At 52.7% G+C, this 18,891-nt stretch overlaps 2 protein-coding genes across 7 annotated transcripts in view; one reads left to right on the top strand and one right to left on the bottom strand.

Annotated features, from left to right (window-relative positions):
• Positions 1-17,764, top strand: part of CERS2 (ceramide synthase 2) — a 49,430-nt gene extending 31,666 nt beyond the window's left edge. For all 3 annotated transcript variants that reach the window (XM_074981364.1, XM_074981365.1, XM_074981366.1), the window contains exons 2-11: positions 4,316-4,489; positions 8,138-8,255; positions 9,307-9,425; positions 10,107-10,164; positions 10,270-10,320; positions 10,769-10,861; positions 11,460-11,588; positions 12,337-12,443; positions 12,734-12,887; positions 13,383-17,764. In XM_074981364.1, the coding sequence (XP_074837465.1) occupies positions 4,317-4,489; positions 8,138-8,255; positions 9,307-9,425; positions 10,107-10,164; positions 10,270-10,320; positions 10,769-10,861; positions 11,460-11,588; positions 12,337-12,443; positions 12,734-12,887; positions 13,383-13,511 (1,131 nt within the window). In that variant the 5' untranslated portion in view covers position 4,316 and the 3' untranslated portion in view covers positions 13,512-17,764. The remainder of the gene's footprint in view (positions 1-4,315; positions 4,490-8,137; positions 8,256-9,306; positions 9,426-10,106; positions 10,165-10,269; positions 10,321-10,768; positions 10,862-11,459; positions 11,589-12,336; positions 12,444-12,733; positions 12,888-13,382) is intronic.
• The window catches only part of SETDB1 (SET domain bifurcated histone lysine methyltransferase 1), a 26,820-nt gene continuing 25,116 nt past the window's right edge, over positions 17,188-18,891 (bottom strand). For all 4 annotated transcript variants that reach the window (XM_074981363.1, XM_074981359.1, XM_074981361.1 and 1 more), the window contains exon 22: positions 17,188-18,543. In XM_074981363.1, the coding sequence (XP_074837464.1) occupies positions 18,426-18,543 (118 nt within the window). In that variant the 3' untranslated portion in view covers positions 17,188-18,425. The remainder of the gene's footprint in view (positions 18,544-18,891) is intronic.

Here is an 18,891-nt window from a genome sequence, read left to right as displayed (position 1 = left end):
TCCATTTCTCAAAATTAAACATGCCCAGCTTTTTACCTCTCTTCTTATGTCAGGTTTCCCAAACTCTTTTTTGGGTCTCTGGCTTCTCTCCTGTTTGATCATGTTTCCAAAGCATGACAGCTGGGACTGGACACAGTGCCCCAGCTGAGACATTACCAGTGCTGAATGTAGGTGACAGTTACAAATGCTTTCCTCAGAATACTAGCCTTTTTCCGCAACTGCATCACTGCTGGCTCTTACTCATTTTGTGATCCACTATCACCTCCATGCCCCCACCCCTTTGTGAGCTGTGCTATCACCCGGCCACTTAATCCTCACTTTGTAGTTGTTTAATTGATTTCAATTGATTCTTCTTCTTTCAAAGTGAAGTACTTTGCACTTCTCTTCATTAAGTTTCTTCTGGTTGATGTCGGGCCAGTTTGTCAAGTCATTTTCAATTCTAACCCTGTTCTCCAAAGTGCCAATAACTCCTCCCACTGCGGTGTCCGCTGGAGCTTTTATTTGCACATCCTCCACTCCATTATCCCAGTGTTAATGAAAATATTGAAGAGTACTTGACCCTCTGAATCATCCCACTAAATCTGTTCTCCCAGTTTGATCACTAACAGTTGAGAACCTTTTTTCTGAGGACGCTCTTTCAACCAGTTGTGCACCCACCTGCCTTTGGACCACCTTTCTGAACTATGCAGTTGAAAACGCCATGTGGGACGATTATCAAAAGCTTTAGTAAAAGCAGTCTATATCACATCTACTGCTTCCAGCTGTCCACTAGGCCACTCATCCTGTTAGATATGTAAACTAGATTTGTTTAGCATGGCTTGCTCTTGACTTTGCTTATCACTCTGTTACCTCCCAGGTGCTTACAAAGTGGTCAGTAACTTGTTCCGGTATCCTTCCAGGTATCAAATTCAGTCTGACTGCTCTGAAATTTCCTGGATTCTCTTTGTTCTCCCCTTTATAAGGCAGGTATTGTGTTTTACCTTTCTTGGGTCCTCCCCAGATTTTACCCTTCCTCAGTGAGTTCTGGAAGATGATTGCTAACAGTTCCAAGATCACTTCCACTAGTTCCTTAAGAACCCTAGGGTGAATTTCATCGGGCCCTGCTGACCTGCATACATCTAACTTAGCTAAATATGCTTTAACCTGTTCTGGTCATATTTTGGCTTGCATTCCTTCCCTCTTGTTAATTCTGTGCTGAGTACCCAGCCACTGCTAAACTTTTTAGTGTTTCATGCTTCCTGTTTGGCTATGGAACATCTTTGTGTTACAACAGCGACAGGGCCCTGTGTGGGCACAGAGTGAGAGACAGTTCCCACTCTGGTGATCTCGCAGGCCGTGTAGCTACAGCAAAGCTGGGAGGGAGACCAGAGGCATTTGGGTAATGACTTGTCCGACAGCAGTGGCAGAGCTGGCCATAGAATGCAGTGCCCTGCCCGCTGCGCTGTAAAATGGCTAATGCAAGAAGGTGAAGCTTGCGTGTCTCCTGCACTGTTGTAGGGCAGCTACCTCTGGAGTGAAGCACAGTGCCAGGCTGCACAGCTGTTACACAGCCACATGGAGGAGGGGAGCTGATTTTTGGCGGGTTTTCAACCCTGTATCATACAAGCTGCTTACCCCGAGACAGGCCGAGACCCAGGCATTGGGGCAACTGCCTCTCTGCACTCATTGCCAGAGTGAGCTGGATTGGAATCTGTCCCATTGAGGTGAACAGTAGCCTGGAGACGTTTGCTCTGCTTGCACTGAACTGCTGTCAGTGGCAAGGTAGTAGCTGACTTGGATGGCATCCCTCTGCATATGTTGGGGCACAGGGCAGCAGAGAGCCAGACTAATGGTCGGGATTGAGCCCTTTTAGCATCCCCTTTCCTCCCAGCATCTGGCTGGTGTCAGCTCCCAAAAGCTGCCCAAGCCTTGTCTTCACCTTGCCAGTTACGAAGAGACGTACCCCAGTCCAAGATGCCCTTTGAATCGTTCTGGGATATCCAGTCCCTGGAACTCGGAGAGATCTCAGCTCCCCTGCCCCCCCGCCTGTAGTTTATCTTAACCATTGTGCACTGGTGAGCTATCTAATAAAACCAAAGCCAGTTTGTCCAAGAGAGAATAGAGATTGAACTAGAAACAAGAGTAAGCGGTGCAGAGGTTACAATCCAAAACACAATGCAAAGCTGGATCAGCATAGATCAGCTGTTTCCTTCTCTAGCGGATGATGTCTGGTTTCCCCCCCACCCTCCCTTCACAGCCTCCCGGATGTTTATCCTGGTGCAGAGTGGGCTGGCTTCACTGGAGCCAGGATCTAAGTGTTCATGAAACCCCCCTGCTTCCCAAGGGATTTCCTCTGTGAATGGATCCAAAGAACCTGTCTGTCCTCTGCATTACACTGAAGCTGTTCTGTTCCATTCTGGGTCCTCTTGCTATGCTCCTTTTCCACCTTCAAGCGGTTTGGATTGTTTTTATGGTGCAAGGCTAAACAATGGAAGCTTGCGTTACATCACTGATTGTATAGTGGAAGAGGGACAACACCTTCCTGCATGTGCGGACCATCCCCGAAACTGGTTTCCCAGTGACTGACTGATTTTGTTGTGTTTGTTTTGTTTTTTTTTAAACTCCAAGTGCATAAAGCATACAGTCAATAGAAATACATTAGTCAATACTGGTACCTGTGCAGTCGCGAACTTGACAAGTTGTGAGCTTTCTTTAGACTCCTTACAGCTTCCTCTTGATGGATGAATATCCTGTAAGATGTGTTTGGTGTAGTGAGTTTTTCAGGTCTGAGGTGAGAGTTTTCTCAAAGAACTTGGGTCTATTTGCCCAGGTGCCTGTGTGTCATGGTTGGGGTCTTTCTGGGGAAGGCCACAGTTCAGCCTCCCCGTTCTGAATCCCGGCAGAATGTCAGTTGCCTACACCTGGAAAGGGTGGGTCAGGGAGGGAGAGGGAACAGGTTAGTAACTGGAATTGTGCATGGAGGTGAGTGAAGGATAGTTGCAGAGCTGGGTGCATTTGTGCTGCTAGCAGAATTGGAGATTGCAGAGGCCTGAGATCGTGGGCAGTGCCACTAATCCCTCTCCAAGCTGGGTAAATGCCCTCGGTGTGATAACACACAGCCAACACTCTTGGCAGGGTGCCTCCTACTGATGTTTGTTCTACAGCAGGGGTGCCCAACCTTTTTTTATTGGGGCCACGTGGCAAATTTTTACATATACTGGGGCTGAACACAAAATAGCCCCAAACCTGCCCCTCCACCCCACCTCCAGTCTTAACCCCTCTCAGCCACAAACCCAGGATTAACTTACCTTATACAGGAGCTCTGGGTGCTGCCACCCTGCCGCTGCACCTTAGCCAGGCCACTGTCTCCTTCTGAGCACAGCTGTGTGGCTCCCCGCGCCCTCCTACTCCCTCCCCCACCTGCAGCATGTGCAGCTCCCTGCCATGCCACGCGGAAATAATGGGACTCAATTTAATTGGTCTAAAGTCCACATCCTTCCTGCCGACCATTAAATCAATTAAATTCAGTTCTATTCTTTCAGCGTGGCAGGGCAGGGAGCCAGAGGAGTCATCAGGTGGCAGCGTCCGGAGCTGCAAATGGCTCCTTAAAGAGCCATATGTGACTCGGAGCTGCTCAGCTGGCTTTCGAAATGGCACTGCTGGAGGCTCCATGGGCTGGATTAAAAGGCTGTGTGGGCCAGAAGCCCTGTGTTGGACGCAGCTGTTCTGCAGTAACATGTAGGTTCACCATGGGGGACACCCTAGCATTAGGTGCTGGACAGGCAGGAAAAAAAGCCAACCCCAGCTCCAAAGGACTGACTCAGACAACTATGCTTAGTGTCTTGAGTTGAATGTAGCATGTGAACTTGCGTACATCTGGCCCAACCCTGACCATCTGCAGTCATTATAGAGCCTTTTAACTCAAGAGCCTCCACACTTGGCTTCCCTGGATTTCCTCTGTGATTTTGGTCAGATATGAGGTTCTTGCTGTGGTAAACTGCCACATGGTGTTTAAATGGCTGCAGTGTTCCCCCTCCCCCCCGCATCATGTACTTTCCCACGTGTCCTTAGCACCATAGGGCTTAAGGCGATTCTCCTGCTGTGGGGCAGGAAGGGGCTTGTGCTTTGAGAGGAGGGATCTCAGGACTGGCACTGTGAGCGGTGATGAGCTATGTGCATCCATGTTGCTTCCATGTAATCTGGGTGCTGGGAATCCAGGGGGTGGAGGCAGGGGCTTTGCTAGTGGGGCCCGGGCGAGGGTAGGAGACACAGGGAGCCATGAAGCAGAAATAACCTGGGAACATGAGTGCAAGACTCCTTGTCTCTCCCCCTGCAGGATGTTCCAGACATTATACAATTACTTTTGGTGGGACCGGCTCTGGTTGCCAGTGAACTTGACCTGGGCAGACCTGGAAGACCGCAATGGGCGGATCTACGCCAAGGCCTCAGACCTCTACATCACCATCCCCTTAGCCTTCCTCTTCCTCATCGTCCGGCATGTCTTCGAAATGTGAGTGCCTTGGGGGGGGCCAGATCAGCACCATCCATCCCTGCATCCTGGCTCCAGCTGCTGCAGGGAATGCCCTGAGGAGCTCCTCCTGGTGGACAGTGAGCGAATGGCCAGCCCTGGAGAAAGCTTAGTTTTAACCCTAGGCCACTGGGGATGTATTTTCCCAGTGTTCGCTGCTCAGGGCTTCTGCAAACCCTGACCTTGTTCATGTGCCTGAGCGAGTTAAAAAATGTGGCCCCCATTCAAATCTCTACACCTCACTCCCTTCCCAGAGTCAGGAACTGAACCCAGGAGTCCTGCCTTCTTGCCCCTTCTCTAACTCAACAGACCTCTTTCCCCATCCACAGCTGCGAGCAGAACCCAGGAGTCCGGAGTCCAGTGTATGGACATTGGATCAGATCTCAGTTGAGTGGGGCTGTACGTGAAGTGGAGGGAAGCTCCTTGTTTCATTTACATTCACCCTCCCTCCCACATGCTAGCAAGTCCCAAATCCAGACTGCACAAAGCAACCTTCAGCTGTGACCTGCACTGACCTCTGGAGTGAGATAAAGCCTGGTGGATGGTCTCTAACCTCCTAGCTTCTAGGAGTACAGAGCGTGTGGAGTGTATTTATCTGTACCCATCCCAGGCAGCACAGCAAAATGCTCCCATTGTGCACCCTGGCCCCCGATCCCGAGTATCTCAGCAATGCTGAGGGCTGAGGCAGTGACAGCTGGGCCGAGGCATTAAAGAGCAGTTTGTTGTATAAACCACCCCCGGTGATGAATGGAGAGAAGAGAACAGAGCTTGCTTTGTTGGGGGATTGAGCACATACACGGGGGTGGGCGGGGCTCCGTCGGGAGCTGCCTGCCCGTGTGGTGCGCGTGCCTCAAGTTCGATGAGGACATCTTGCCGGGATTGCAGCTGGGAGGCGGAAACAGCGGGAAGCGGGAGAAAAGGGGGCTGGGTTGCTCCAGGATGTCTCCTCACGTTGTCAGTGAACTGCCTAGGATGCCTGACTTCACTGAGTGAAAGCTGCGGCCTCCCACTGAGAAGTAGGTGGTTGGAGACCTCTTCTGGGTAACAAAGGGTGGATTCACTTCCCAGCCACTGTCTCTTTCCCCCTTCTCTTTCCTGTCACCTGTTCATTTTCCTCTCCTCTCAGTTAGGCCTCGTCTACACTAGGGAGCAAAGTCAATCCTAGCTATGCCATTAGCAAAGCTAGAATCAACATATCAGAATTGACTTTCTGCCCTAGTATAGATCAAGGGGAGAGCCATGGTTGACCAAGTCTGTTCAGTCACGGAGGATGCGGCCCATTATCAGCAGTTAATGTGGAGTTGTGAACATCAAGAGAGGAGAAATCAAGTCAGTTCAGTCAAGCAGGATGTGGCCACAGCTCCACATTAACTGCTGATGATGGGCCACATCACCATGACTGAACAGACCTGGGCAGCTCTGGCTCTCCTTTTGACTGGGACCCCCTCTTTAAACCCTCCTCTGGAACTCCCCCACTCATGTATCTGACAAAGCGGGTCTTTGCCCATGAAAGCTCCTGCTCCACAAGATGTTAGTCTATGAGGTGCCCCAGGACTTCCTGTTGTTTTTGAAGATACAGACTAACTCGGCTCCCCTCCACCCCCCCCACCACATACTAGTGTTGATCGGGGCTCTTCCGGCACATTGTGGTGTCCCTTACTCCACACTGTGGCATGGAGCACCAGTGTTGATGGCTGAGCCCAAAGAGATCTATTTTCCTGCGTCTTTACACATGGCAAAAGTGAGCTCCCAAAGATCCATCACGGTGTGTCCAACTCCCGGTAACTATAGACATACCCTGAGATATGGTTACACTTTGAACGTCAATCACATCTTTCCCTCTGAGCCTTTCTTTTCTTCCCTCTGTTTTGCTTTCTCTCTCTCCCCACAGATGTCAGTTCAGACCGTATACTCTCATTTTTAATCCTTTCCTTCCCCAGTCACCTCCATCTGACAGGTCTTAGGATTGACCCTTGTCTCTACTTGCTGGAAGTCGGGACTCTTGGGATCTGTCCCTAGCTGTGGGAGAGGAGTTGTCTTAGAGATGGGGAGGCTGGAAACCAGGAATCCTGGATTCTGTTCTCATTAACTGTATGACATGGGAATAAGTCCATTTCTCTCCTGGCTTCCACCCATGCCTCAGTTTTCCCATCTGTAAAATGGGAAGGATGCAGTGCGTAGCTGCACCTCTTTCGACCAGGTAGGTTTGCTGTCTAATGTGGGTCTAACTGCTGCCTAGTGGCCACTGCCCAGCAGAATTCTTGCTGGTGACTATGGGTGGCATCAGAGTTGTGATCCCAGGGCTGTCAGGTTGGAAGAGAGAACCGATTATCTGTGTAGATTTGCATTATGAGGGTGTCTACTGGCTGACCAATAACAGCGTGTCTGCCAGAAGCTACTCGAATACAGGGTGATGCAGTTCTAGGCCTGAAGAGTTACAGTTTAATAATTAGGAGTATTACATGAGCCTCTGAGCCCCATGGTGGCAGATGTTGCCCCAGAGAGCTCACGCTGCAAGAACTCGTCCTAGCTCTTCTGTGCCACTTCACACTGGAGAGCAGCATCATTGTCCCCTTGTACAGATGTGGAAACTGAAGTGCAGAGGTGCCCTGACATGGCCATGGTCACTCAGCAGGCCAGTGGCTAAACTACCCAGGTCTCCTTCCCAAACGCATTGTACCTTTGGGCCGGTGCCAGTCCTCAAATCCTCCTCGCGGGCACCCCTGCTGGAGAGATTCCTGGGGGGGTTTCTGCATGTTCCTCACAGCCCTGCCTGCTACCCCCAGGTGACTTAAAACCCACAGAGGGCCTGCACCCTCACCACTGGCAGCACAGTGGGGCTAGAGCAGCTTCAGGCTGCTGGCTCTGCATCCCTGCCACAACAACCTTGTGGCCCCCAGCAGCGTGCACAGACCCTTCCCATTCATAGGATGGTTCAACGTGGCAGCTCTGTGGGCGGGAGCGGGGCACTCTGTGGTAACTATTCCAACTATCCTAGGGACTGGACACTCCCCTGCACTGGCTGTAGCGGTGGGGCCCTGAGTCGACTGGGGCAGGCAGAAGGAGTCCCTGCCTCGCCGCCCACTCACTGCAGGGAGGCAGAGCATCACAGCAGCCTGCTCTGCTCCCCTCTGCTGCCGTCTCCCAGGCTAGCCCAGTCACCGCACTTCCTGCCATGCGCCAGGCCCCCCTCACCCTGGGAATGCCCATGGTCACATCCCTCAGGGAAGGGGCGTGAGGGAAGGGGCGCAATGTGGGGGCAGAGCGGAGTAAGGTGGGGAGAGATGGGGTAGGGACATGGAGGAAGGTTATGGACGTGTTCCCCCCGCAGGGCAACAAGGAGTCACATGCTGGCAGCTGTGCCTGGGCCAGATTGTAGAAGTGCTCAGGCCGTAGGTAGCACGTGGGCGGTGAGTTTGTGATGCCTGGTCTAGGCCCAGTGCTGTACCCACTGGGCAACACTTTCCCCCCAGTGCAAAGCGGCATTTCCCTTTTCCCAACTGCAGCCCCATATTAGAACAAGGCCAAATCGCCAGAAAGGGAAGGACCCCCCTGTTCGAAAGCATTATTCTAACCGGCTGCTTTCTGCCTGTGCTCCCTGTTTTTCTCACCCATTGGCCCCACTGCCAGGTATGTGGCTACCCCGCTAGCTGGGCTTTTGAATGTCAAGGAGAAGATCCGATTAAAAGCCACACCGAACCCCGTGCTAGAAAAGTTCTACGCTGCATCCACGAAACAACCCAAGCAGGTAGGGGTTGGCGCCCGGGGGGGGCGTGTTTTGCCTGGGGTTGCCATGAGGTGCTGCCCTCTCTCCTGGGAGCTGACTTGTGCAGGGCTTGCCAGGTGCCTGGGGTGTTAATGTGACACTAAATGAACTGGCTGGAGGTGTTGGGAGAAACCAGGAGGCGAGCTGAGCAGCTGCCGTTGGAGCTGGGGGTGCTTGTGTGTGAGGTTTAGTCATGCAGGGCCAAGGCCCTGGTCTTTTCCCCCAGTGGGGTGGGGTCCACTATGAATCATTGCGGGCACTGTCTTGTGCCTGGCGGGCAGCTGGCGTCAGAGGGAGGAGCCCAAGGCTGGGATTGCAGGGGGCTGCCAGGTGGGAGTGAGGGCACTGGCAGAGCTGGGGAGGGTGAGGGGCTCCGAACTGGAATAGCAGGAAGGGGTGGGCTGGAAACGAGGAGCACCGTTTGAGCTCTGCATGGGATAGCTGGTGCGGGTACTTGCTGAAGCCACGTGCAAGTGGGGCAGGGTCACAGAGGGCAGGTTAGAGGAGCTGGTTTGGCTCATGTGCTGTCACCTTCATGCTCTCACAGGTGCTAATGCCGCCCAGTCATTGTGGCCACTGGCTCTGAAAGCTCAAAGCAGCCCTGGGCCCGGCATGCCTGGCCTGTCTCCAGGGCCTGGCTGTGTTGTAACTGGGGGCTGGGAGTGCAGCAGATGTGGACACACCCAGTCTAGCTAGCTCAAGAGCAGCGATGCTGCAGCAGCATCAGCTGAGGGCCATCCTGGGCCCCTGGATAGTTGCTTATGGGCTAGCAGTGTCCTCCTCCCTGGTGCCTTTGCTGTGGTCAATACCTGGGCTCACGAGAGCACGGCGACCAGGGGGTGCTCTGCACAAGCTGCCATTGCACAGCCCTGGTTGCAGGCACCAGGGCCTGGCAGGCTCGCCACCGCATACCTCATTGTGGGCAGATGTCCTCTGCTTGCCCTGGCACAGGTGGTCCCTGATTGCCCTGTGGTCTAGCCCAGCTGCCCCGGAGCCTAGTAACCGCTCGGGGGGTCTCTCCCATCCTTCTCAGGGTGATGTGGAGATGCTCTCTAAGAAGAGTGGCTGTACAGTCCGGCAGGTGGAGCGCTGGTTCCGACGCAGGCGCAACCAGGACAGGCCCAGCTTGCTCAAGAAGTTCCGGGAGGCCAGGTAAGGGTCCGGTGCCCCTTGCCCAGCCATGCAGCGATGAGGCCCTGGTGACTACAGTGACCCTGCAGCGCACCCCGTTGGATCTCAGGACTCCCTGAACTGGGTCCACAGGGCAGGCCTGGGGCTCTCACTGTGAGATCTGGCAGGGGCTGGTGGGTGGGTGGTTTTCCAGTGCTGGCTAAGAGAACCTCTGGGATGGAAGCACTAGAACAGCAGCTCACAGGGTCCTGGGATTCCATTTGGGGCAGCACCCCCATGTGCTGCATCAGAACAGCCCGGGCTGAGCAGGAGGTGTGTGCAGGAGGGGAGCCGTAGAGGCTTTTCCTCTCTCACCCCGGGCTGATGCCTGTTGTGAGTGCTGCTCCAGGCCTGCTGGGCCCTGGTTCCAAGGAGAGGCAAGAGAGACAGGTTCAAGGGGCTGTCTGACCCAGAGCTATTACACTGCAGCGTGCGCTGCTGCAGGGTTCCCCCCAGTTTTCCCCAGAGCATTGCACAGGGCTCTGTCCCTGCAAGATCACGAGAGACACCTGAAGGGGCCCTGACAACCCAGCCAGGCTCTTCAACCCCATCTCCCTGGGCTGGCTCCCAGCGCCTGGGGTTCTCCACCTGCCCTTCCCGTGCCATGTGCCCTCTCCCTTCGCCCCGCTCCTCTGGTGAGAACCATCTGCTTCCTTTTTCCAGTTGGCGATTCACCTTTTACCTTATTGCTTTCATTGCTGGCATGGCCGTCATAGTGGATGTAAGTAAGAACTGCCGTTTTGACCCCTTCCTGGCCTCTTGCCCCTGCTGGCCAAGTTGCCCTGCTAACCCTCTGCTCTCTCCCCCCTCCCACTTTTCCTGGCAGAAGCCCTGGTTCTATGACCTAAAGGAGGTGTGGAAAGGCTACCCAATCCAGGTGAGACCAGCATGCAAGGGGTGCCTGCTCTCAGTGTTAGCACCCCTTGGCAGAGTGAGTCCAGCCTGCAGCGTAGCTGCCTGCACAGCCAGTGAAAGGCAGCATGGCCTCCCAGCTTCATTGGGATGCCCGGCCATTGGTGCGCTTGCGTCCAAGTTGGGATGGTTACCTGGCAACCACTTGGTGGCCGGTATCTCCTTGGATGGAGGTCTAAGGAGTCACTGGGCTAGTGCAATAGGCTGCTTGTGGCCACCTAGGAAAAATAAGGTTCCTGCTTCCAAAGCTCATGTCCTTACCACTTGAGCTGCAAGAGAGTTTCCATTAGCTCTATGCAGTATAGGGAATGTGACACACAGCAGAGCCCTACTGATCCCATCCAGTACAGGGTGTGCATATGCTTCAGCAGAGCAGTCTTATGTTTTGCTCTCTGGTCCCGTTTGCTTTGCAGACCACACTGCCATCTCAGTACTGGTACTACATGATCGAGCTGTCATTCTACTGGTCTCTGCTCTTCAGCATCGCCTCTGATGTGAAGCGGAAGGTAAACCATCTCCCCATGGGCCTGGCTGTGGAAGAGGGAGATGTCTCTGGGAATGTGGGGTGGGGGTGGGATGAATGGAGACCAGCGTGTATACCCAGTCCTGGCCTGCTGCCGAATGGAGATGAGATCTGGGAGCTGTGGGCTGGCCCTCCTGCTGCCACAGAGGCAGGGTCTAAAGAGAGTTGTCTCTGCCTGGTCGGTCTTAGGCTTCTGGGACATGGGAGGAGAGGGTCTCAGAGGGCTTCTACTTGGGGTTCCTCCTCTGATAGCCCCATAGGGCAACTAGTGCCCCTCACCAGCCCTGGCACTTGAAATGTGCCCCCACACACTTACAGGATGGTGATCGCCAGGCAGCTCCTCTTCAATCCCCCATTTCTCCATCCCGCGGGGGGGCACATCTGCCTCCCAAGGGTGGGATTGTTTATCCAGAGCTGAGGGAGGGAGTCCAGTCTGGGCAGGGAGGGTCTGGTTGGTGTGCTGGGGAGAGGGTTAGAAGGTTTGGCCAGGCAGGGCCTGGAACAGGTGGGGTTGGCCCAGGGTCCCGCCATGTGTGTGTTGTAGGGGTTAACTCTCTCTTCTTCCCCTGCTTACTGGCCAGGACTTCAAAGAGCAGATCATCCACCATGTGGCCACCATCATCCTGATCAGCTTCTCCTGGTTTGCCAACTACATCCGGGCAGGGACACTGATCATGGCCCTGCATGACTCCTCTGACTACTTGCTGGAGGTGAGAGAGGGGCAGCCCCATTCCCCAGCAGTGCAAAACAAACAAACCCAACACACACACACACACACACACACACACACACACCCCCTCCCTCCCCCCCCCCCCCCCCCCCGGTGCCCATGGCTGATGTACTACGCAGCTGCGAGTGCAGTGAGAGCAGGACCCTAGCAGGGCACCTCTGTTGGTGTGAATTGCCATAGGAAACCACTGGAACCAACTCCCATTGGGAGAAGTGGGGTTCTGCCCCACTGAGCCAGGCACAGAATCCAGGAGTCCCAATTCTTATCTCTGGTCTGTTTGGACTCTGAGCTCCTTAGGGCAGGGCTGGTCTTGCCTTGTGTGCGCGGGCAGTACCTGGCACACCGGGACCTCCTAGGTGCTGCAGCAATATGCTTGATGTGAAACATGCATTTCATTGAGACACAGAGGCTCAAAGAGGCTCCATCTGTTGCTGGTGGCCACACTCCAAACATGGTCCCTGCCTGCAAAGCAAACCATGTGGCTGCTGGTAGCAGGGCTGGGGTTCTAGTCCCGTGCTCTGAGCAGGGCTGTCTGTATGTATGAGATGCCCCTGGGGAGACTGATGAGGAGCGGGGGGAAGGGCAGGGTTGTGACCCTTGTGACAAGTGGGAGAGCCCCCCACCAGAGACAGTGGCTCAGCTGAGTCTCCCAAAGCCCAGGCCCCCCTCTATCTCCCACCCCTCAAAGGCACTAGAGCTCATTGTTGCTGTGGTCTCTTGCCCCACAGTCTGCCAAGATGTTTAACTATGCTGGCTGGAAGAACACCTGCAACAACATCTTCATTGTGTTCGCTGCTGTCTTCATCATCACACGCCTGGTCATCCTGCCCTTCTGGTGAGCGACTGCGCCGGCCTCTGACTACGTACACAAGGCGGCTGGTGTACTGCGGGTTGGGGGAGGGTAAAACTAGCTGGTGGGTGACGTTCCAGGAGGCCAAGCTGGTGTTCCTGGTACATGGCAGAGCCAGGAACAGAACCCAGGACTTTTGAATCTCAGGCTGGGCTGCTAGCTGCTAGGTCCTGCTGCTCGTTTTGGCTTGTGAGTCACAAGAGCAAGGAGGGGCCTGTAGCCACCCCACTTTCAGTACTGTGAATGTGCCTGAAGTCTGTTGCCTTTCCCTTTAGGATCATGCATTGCACAGTGGTCTATCCCCTGGACCTGTACCCACCCTTCTTTGGCTATTACTTCTTCAACTTCATGATGGTGGTGCTGCAGTCGCTGCATATTTTCTGGGCATATCTCATCATCCGCATGGCCCACAAGTTCATAACTGGAAAGGCAGGTTCTCTGTCACGTGTGTTTGTTTCAAGTCACCCTTCACTTACATTGGAACCCGGGGCTAGGAGGGAAGCAAAAGGGGTGACTGGGGAAGTGCAAGGGATGGGAGCCTTTTCAGATCCATGGGGGGGTGGCTCTTGTCTGTCTTAATGGGAAGAATAACAGGACAATGATGGGGTGTTTATCATGGGGGTGCTGGTTGGTTTGTGGTGCAGCAGTGCATAAAGATTCCCATGGGAGAGGCAGACGGGGTGTTGGTGAGCACTAGGGCTGCTTACTGCCTTTTTGAGAGCCGAGGAAAGCCTTGGATCCAGGTCTTCAGTAATCCAGACCCCTCTCTCCCACTGATTTGCCATGGGAATTAGGCTTCTAAACACTGGCAAGGACCTGGCCTGGGTGATTTCAGCAGCAGCCTGAGACCCAGTCCCACCCAGCTCTTGCCTACTCCCCGCTTTAGTGCAATTCGTGAAGTTCCTTGCTTGTCAACCCTACCAGGTTGTGGAAGACGAGAGGAGCGATCGCGATGAGACGGACAACACGGAGGAGGAAGAGGAAGTGATGAAGAACGGGCCCCTCTCCAATGGGCACCCCGTCCTAAACAACAACCACCGGAAAACCGATTGATTCCAGGTGCTGGTGGATGTGTCGCCAGCTCGCTGCCCGGCCCCACCACCACAGGCGTGAGCTGAGGCCAAAATGTTGAACGTCAGCGCCACTGTGCCACCAGCTACAGTCCAAGGGTCTCCCTCCTGTTTCCTCTAAGGAATTACTCCCCCTCTTCTCTCCTCAGAACTGGGCTCGTGGGAATAGCTGACCCGTCTAGGGGGAGGCTAAAGGAATGGATCCTGCAGTGCCAGCACAAAACTTACAGGTGCTGGGAAAGCGTAATTCCAGGCGTTTTCTGTCACTGCAGGTGGAAATGTGCCAACTTTGGGGGGAGGGGGGGAGTTTTTTGTGCCACCACCCGTTAGTAGTGTCCTGTCTCTATTCTCACCATCCAACTCGGGTGGAAGGCTTCCCTTCCCCAAGAACATCGGGCCCTATCCCCGAAGTCTAGCTCAGTGGAAGGCTCTTGTGCTCACAGCCAGATTGCTGCATGAGGGAGAGGTGGCAGAATACTCGCTGGTTTTGTTCTGTTTCTTACACACGCAGAGAGCTGGTGCCAGTTCCTTTCCAGTCTGTTTGAGGCAAGGCTTCAGTGCCTCTCTAGTTGCTCTTTTTTTGGTGTTTCCGTAGCTCTGTTGCTGGTGGAAATAAGGCGCACAAAGCAGAACTCTGTTGTCTCCTTAATGTCCTCTGAGCGCTTGGATCAAGTTGCAAAGATTCACTCGTTCTTTTTGAAATGACTGCAGGCCCTCTTTAGCGGCAGAGGGGGCATGGAGCCATGACATCAGACCCTAGGCAAACCGGAGACCATCCTGTCAGTTTCAGCTCTGCCCCTTAGCTATTCTAAGCCTGTTCAGGCCCTTCTGGGAGCCATCAGCAGAGGGTAGGAGGTCAGGGACTGAGATGATTACAAGCTCTGCCTGTGAAGTGGGTCTAGTTTTGAAAGGCGGCCCTGGTCCCCCCCCCCCCCCCCTCCTTTCGACTTTGCCACTTGCCCCAGCTAGTGAACAATGGTCAGAGCCTTGGCCGTTGGCTTCCCAGCATACCCTTTGCTCCCTGACTTGCTCTGGGGTGCATGAAGGGAGAGCAGACAGTGCTCTGTTTACAGCTCTCCACAATGGCACACCTGAGGGATTGGGTGACTTACGATGAAGTGGGGGGTGGGGGAGAGAGGCCAGATGAAATAGTCTGGGTATTAATAGCTGATTTATTAGACAACACTATTGAATATTACTGGAAGGAAGTGGGGCATCTTAAACACTACCTAGTACCTATTTCAGTGGTGATTTAATACATCCCACTTCTTTGCTCTGCAAAAGTGGGTTCTGATCACCCTTAATGATCTAGTCCAGTCTTGTCACCCTGGTAGACGTTTTCCCCTCCTCCCAGCTTCTAAATGGACAAATTAGAAAGTTATTTTCTATTTATTTTTTAAAGCTTAGGACTAAGTACAAAAAGGAACTGGCCCCCAGCATCTTTCCTGTAAAACCATTCAGTGGGGGCTGAAATGCTGAAGGCAGTAAACTTTCCAGGTTAGCCAGAGGGGCTGGAGACAAGGACCATTAACCTAACTTCAGACCAAAATGTTTTTTAAAAGTTAAAATTTATAAAAAGTTAAATAAAACTAAAACTTCGGTAAAAACAGGCCTGCTGGTGTCTCACCCTGTGTCCCTCCAGCCCAGGGGAGGGGTCTGGTTCAGTGTGAAATGTATGTAACAGCTTTTTTGCAGTTCTGTTTAGTCTTGCAAGACTTGAGCAGGTGTGGTTTTCCAGGAGCATCCTCTTGTGGTGGTAATGTGGACGCTATCAGCCTCCCAAGGCAAAAACGGATGAGCCCCCATTTTTAAAGGCATCACAAAAAGCAGTTAAATTTTCCAGTGAGCTCAGTCCACTGGCACCACAAGTGTGACCCACTGATCATTGTGGGGAGCATCTGAAAGTCTGGCCTTTAAGAGCCTGGGCAGGTAGGGTGGGCAAGAAAAGGCCTGTAGGATTGGATCCAGCCTGCCCCTAGCAAACTGCCCAGTGGGAGCTGGAGAAGCATAGCAGAATTTTGCAGCTCTCAGTGGCTGGTTTGTAGTCATCGCAGCTGAGGTTTTGCTGGGGGAGGCCCAGGAAGCCTGCCTCTAACACTATGCCCTCTTCCCTGCCAGGATTATGTCCTACACTTGGCTACCCTGCCACCTCCTTTGACCCCACTCCCTAGTCCCAAGCTCCCTTCTGCATCCAACCTCCATCCCACACCCCCTTGGCCATGAACCAAAACCTGGGATTTGTACCCCCCCAGTTATTGCCCAGCTCTGTTGTGGATCTCGTCCCACTTTTTACCAAAATTAGCCTCCCTTGTCCAAGAAAAGTGACCTCTGCAGCCCTCTGAGGTTACAGTTGAAGCATTACTCTAGCTCCTGGCAGCTGTTCCTACAAGCAGCTTGAGGAGAAGGAACTGCAATTTGATGGTGCTATTAATAGCACTTGTATTGCAGAGCAGTTCACCGCACTGGCTGGATGGCAGACATTGACTGGAGGAGCTTTCAGCTGGCCTAGGCAAGGTAACTACTGTAAAACTTCAAAAGCAAACCTGTCTCCTTCCCCCATTAGCAGGGGTGGCATTCCTCTTGGGAGTTCTTGGCTCAGTTTCCCTGGAGCAGGAAAGGGGATCATGCCTACTAACTCAGAGGGAGCCTCCACAGATGTGTGGGGGGCTTTTTTTTTAATTGCTCAGCATCACCTCTCGCAGACATGGTATTGGGTCAGACCAACTGTCCTGAACTCAGGCAACAGGGGCTAATGACAGCTGACCTACAGGGAATGAACAGGGACCCAACAAGTGATCCATTCCCTGTGACCACTTCCCAGCTGCTGGCAAACAGCCTAGGGCCAACATGCTTCCAACCCTTTACCAAGGAAATCCCCCACCCCTCTCTCTGGCTGCCTAGCGGCAGACTACAGTACCTACAACTAAAGCAAAACAGGTAAGGCATGGAGCAACACTTAGCTGTCACCTGTTTTGGGAGCAGCCCCCAGGTTAGCTCAAAGGAGGCAGAGTGTGTGCTCACCTGCTGCTGGAACCCTTTGGTCTGGAAGGCTTAGAATGACTCTGAGAAACCTAATGAGCAGGTCAAAACAGACAAGAAGTGTTTGCATGTTTGCCCAGCTGCTAAGCGTGCTGGAGGGGCCAGGCCTCCTCCTTCCAGCTGCAGCACAGCTGGAGCCTGGCCCCTCCTGCACCCACCTTCTGTGAAAGTGACTAGACTTCACCACTTCAGGCTCTGTCTCTACAATTTGGAAGGTATTTTAGGAAGGCACTAAAACTGCCACTTCTAGCTGTAGCTCCAGGCAGGGTGACAAAAGTTGGTTCCATAAAATATCCTCAGACACACTAAATACCCTACCCTGGAACCAACATGGCTACTACAAAAGGTAGCAGTTCCTTGGCAGAGTATTTAGGTTTTAGGGAATTAGTGGAGTTACACACTTGTTTTGAAGAGTCAGAGGTCGGCACTTCCCTTCCTTGTCCAGTTACACAATCATTCTCTTCCCTTCTGGGAACAGCTGTATAGAAGTTTAGACTGTCCTAAGTAATAGCTCTTGGGAATGCTTTATTGGTTCCTACACAAAATCCCATGCCTTGACTTTCATTTACCTGCTGTACAGACTTAGGAAGCTCAAACCCACAGAAATAACACTAGTGAGGGGCAGGAAAAGAAGTTTAGATCAGACACACTTTTATTGAATTTTCATTCTGCAAAAATGAGGAGTCCTATCACACTTTAAAAGTTAAGATTTATTTGGGCATCACTATTTGTGGGTAAAAGCCACTTAGCTGCATCTGACAAAGTAGCTTTTACCCAAAAAAAGCTGATGCTCAAGTAAATCTGTTAGGCCTTGTCCACTCTTACAGATTAATGCACGTACCCCTCTGTGACCTTCCTTTCTGTATTCACAGCAAAGCTGGACCCATTTCTAGTAAGCCAGGTCACTTCAAGGAACTGTCTAACCACTTGTGCAAAAGCCAGCCTGGCTCAGCTTCCTGAAGAGTTCACCCACTACCTGAGCCAATAAATAGCATCACTTCAAGGAACAGCTTTAGAACTGGGCCTTCCCAAGAGCAAGCCACAATCCACTTCAGGGTGGCAGCATTTATTTGTGGTTGGTTTGCTTAAGAAAAAAAGCACACATTGCTTTCAACAGCAGCCTGGTTTTCATGACAAGTCAGTTTTTTTTTTTTTTTTTTTTTTTTTTTTTATTATTACACTGTCATCTGAGCTAAATCCAACATTGGTCCATTCCCACAGAGCCTCACCCGTGTATTCTGCAATATGCCACTGAGGCTGCCCCATGGGAAGTTCTACCACTGGCCTCTGAAATGCTTCACTAGTTACCAATGCTGCTAATCTGATGGACTTGAGAATATACTGCTCCTGACTGTGCAACAGAAGTTGGCTCTCAAATGCCAAAGTACGGAATCCTTAAGTACTGCTGCCTAGTGCGTTTCATGCTCAAATGGGGCTGTCATCATGTCAGGGGTCTTAAGTCTCTTGTGGCTTGGTGAATGTCTGCTCCTCAAGTCACAGTGAAAGCAGACCACAGCATGTTGGAAGATGGCTGGCACTCAGTCCTTCCTGTGCAGCCAAGCTCCTCCATGTCTTAGCCTGATAGTGTTGTGGTCCTTGTACCCTCAGGCCTATTTTCAAGTGAATGGGGTAGCACTAAGCCACCAGAACCAGCTTTGTAACAGCTACATTTACAAACAGGGTGTAGTTAAAAACAGCTCAAACTGAAACACAGTACTTCACCCTCCCAGACAAGGGGTTGTGCAGGAGCGGGGTGGTCCAAAAAGGCCTGTGGTTGAGAATCAACCTCTTCCTGGCTCAGAACAATCGGCACCCTGGGGGATCCAGGGCCAGCAGCCTGTGTTCTCCCAGAGCAGGGTTACAGCAGCCGGCCTCGGCATTCAATAGCTCCACAGCAGCACAGGAGCTCTTTGCCCTCCACGCTGCCCACCTCGTAGTTATAATCCCAGGTCAGCTCAGTGCCAGCTCGTATCCTCCTGTAAAGGGAGGGAAGCAGCTGTGTTACTGCACTAGCAGAGGGAATGCAGTTGCTGGCTGTGCTGCCAGGAGAGTTGAGTGTGTGCATTGCAGCCAGCAAAGCTCACATGTGAGAGCCAGGCCTCAGCCCTGCCCCCAGCCTTGAGGGAAGAGGAGCATTTCACAGCAGCAGCCTGCCCAACAGAAGCTGTGAGCTGAACAGGTTTCTCTGCTACTGCCATCACTGCAGCTTTTCAGGAAAACTGCAGAAAGTGAAGGTTGCTCAAATATGTTTTGTTACAGGATTCAGAGGCAGAACAGTTTAGCAGTTAGAGCCTTAGCTTGTGACTCAAGAGACCAGGATTTAA

Source organism: Carettochelys insculpta, chromosome 30 (genome assembly GCF_033958435.1).
Source record: "Carettochelys insculpta isolate YL-2023 chromosome 30, ASM3395843v1, whole genome shotgun sequence".
In the NCBI taxonomy this organism is placed as follows: Eukaryota; Metazoa; Chordata; order Testudines; family Carettochelyidae; genus Carettochelys; species Carettochelys insculpta.
The sequence above is the reverse complement of the archived record's forward strand: the minus strand, read 5'-3'. Positions and strand labels throughout refer to the sequence as shown.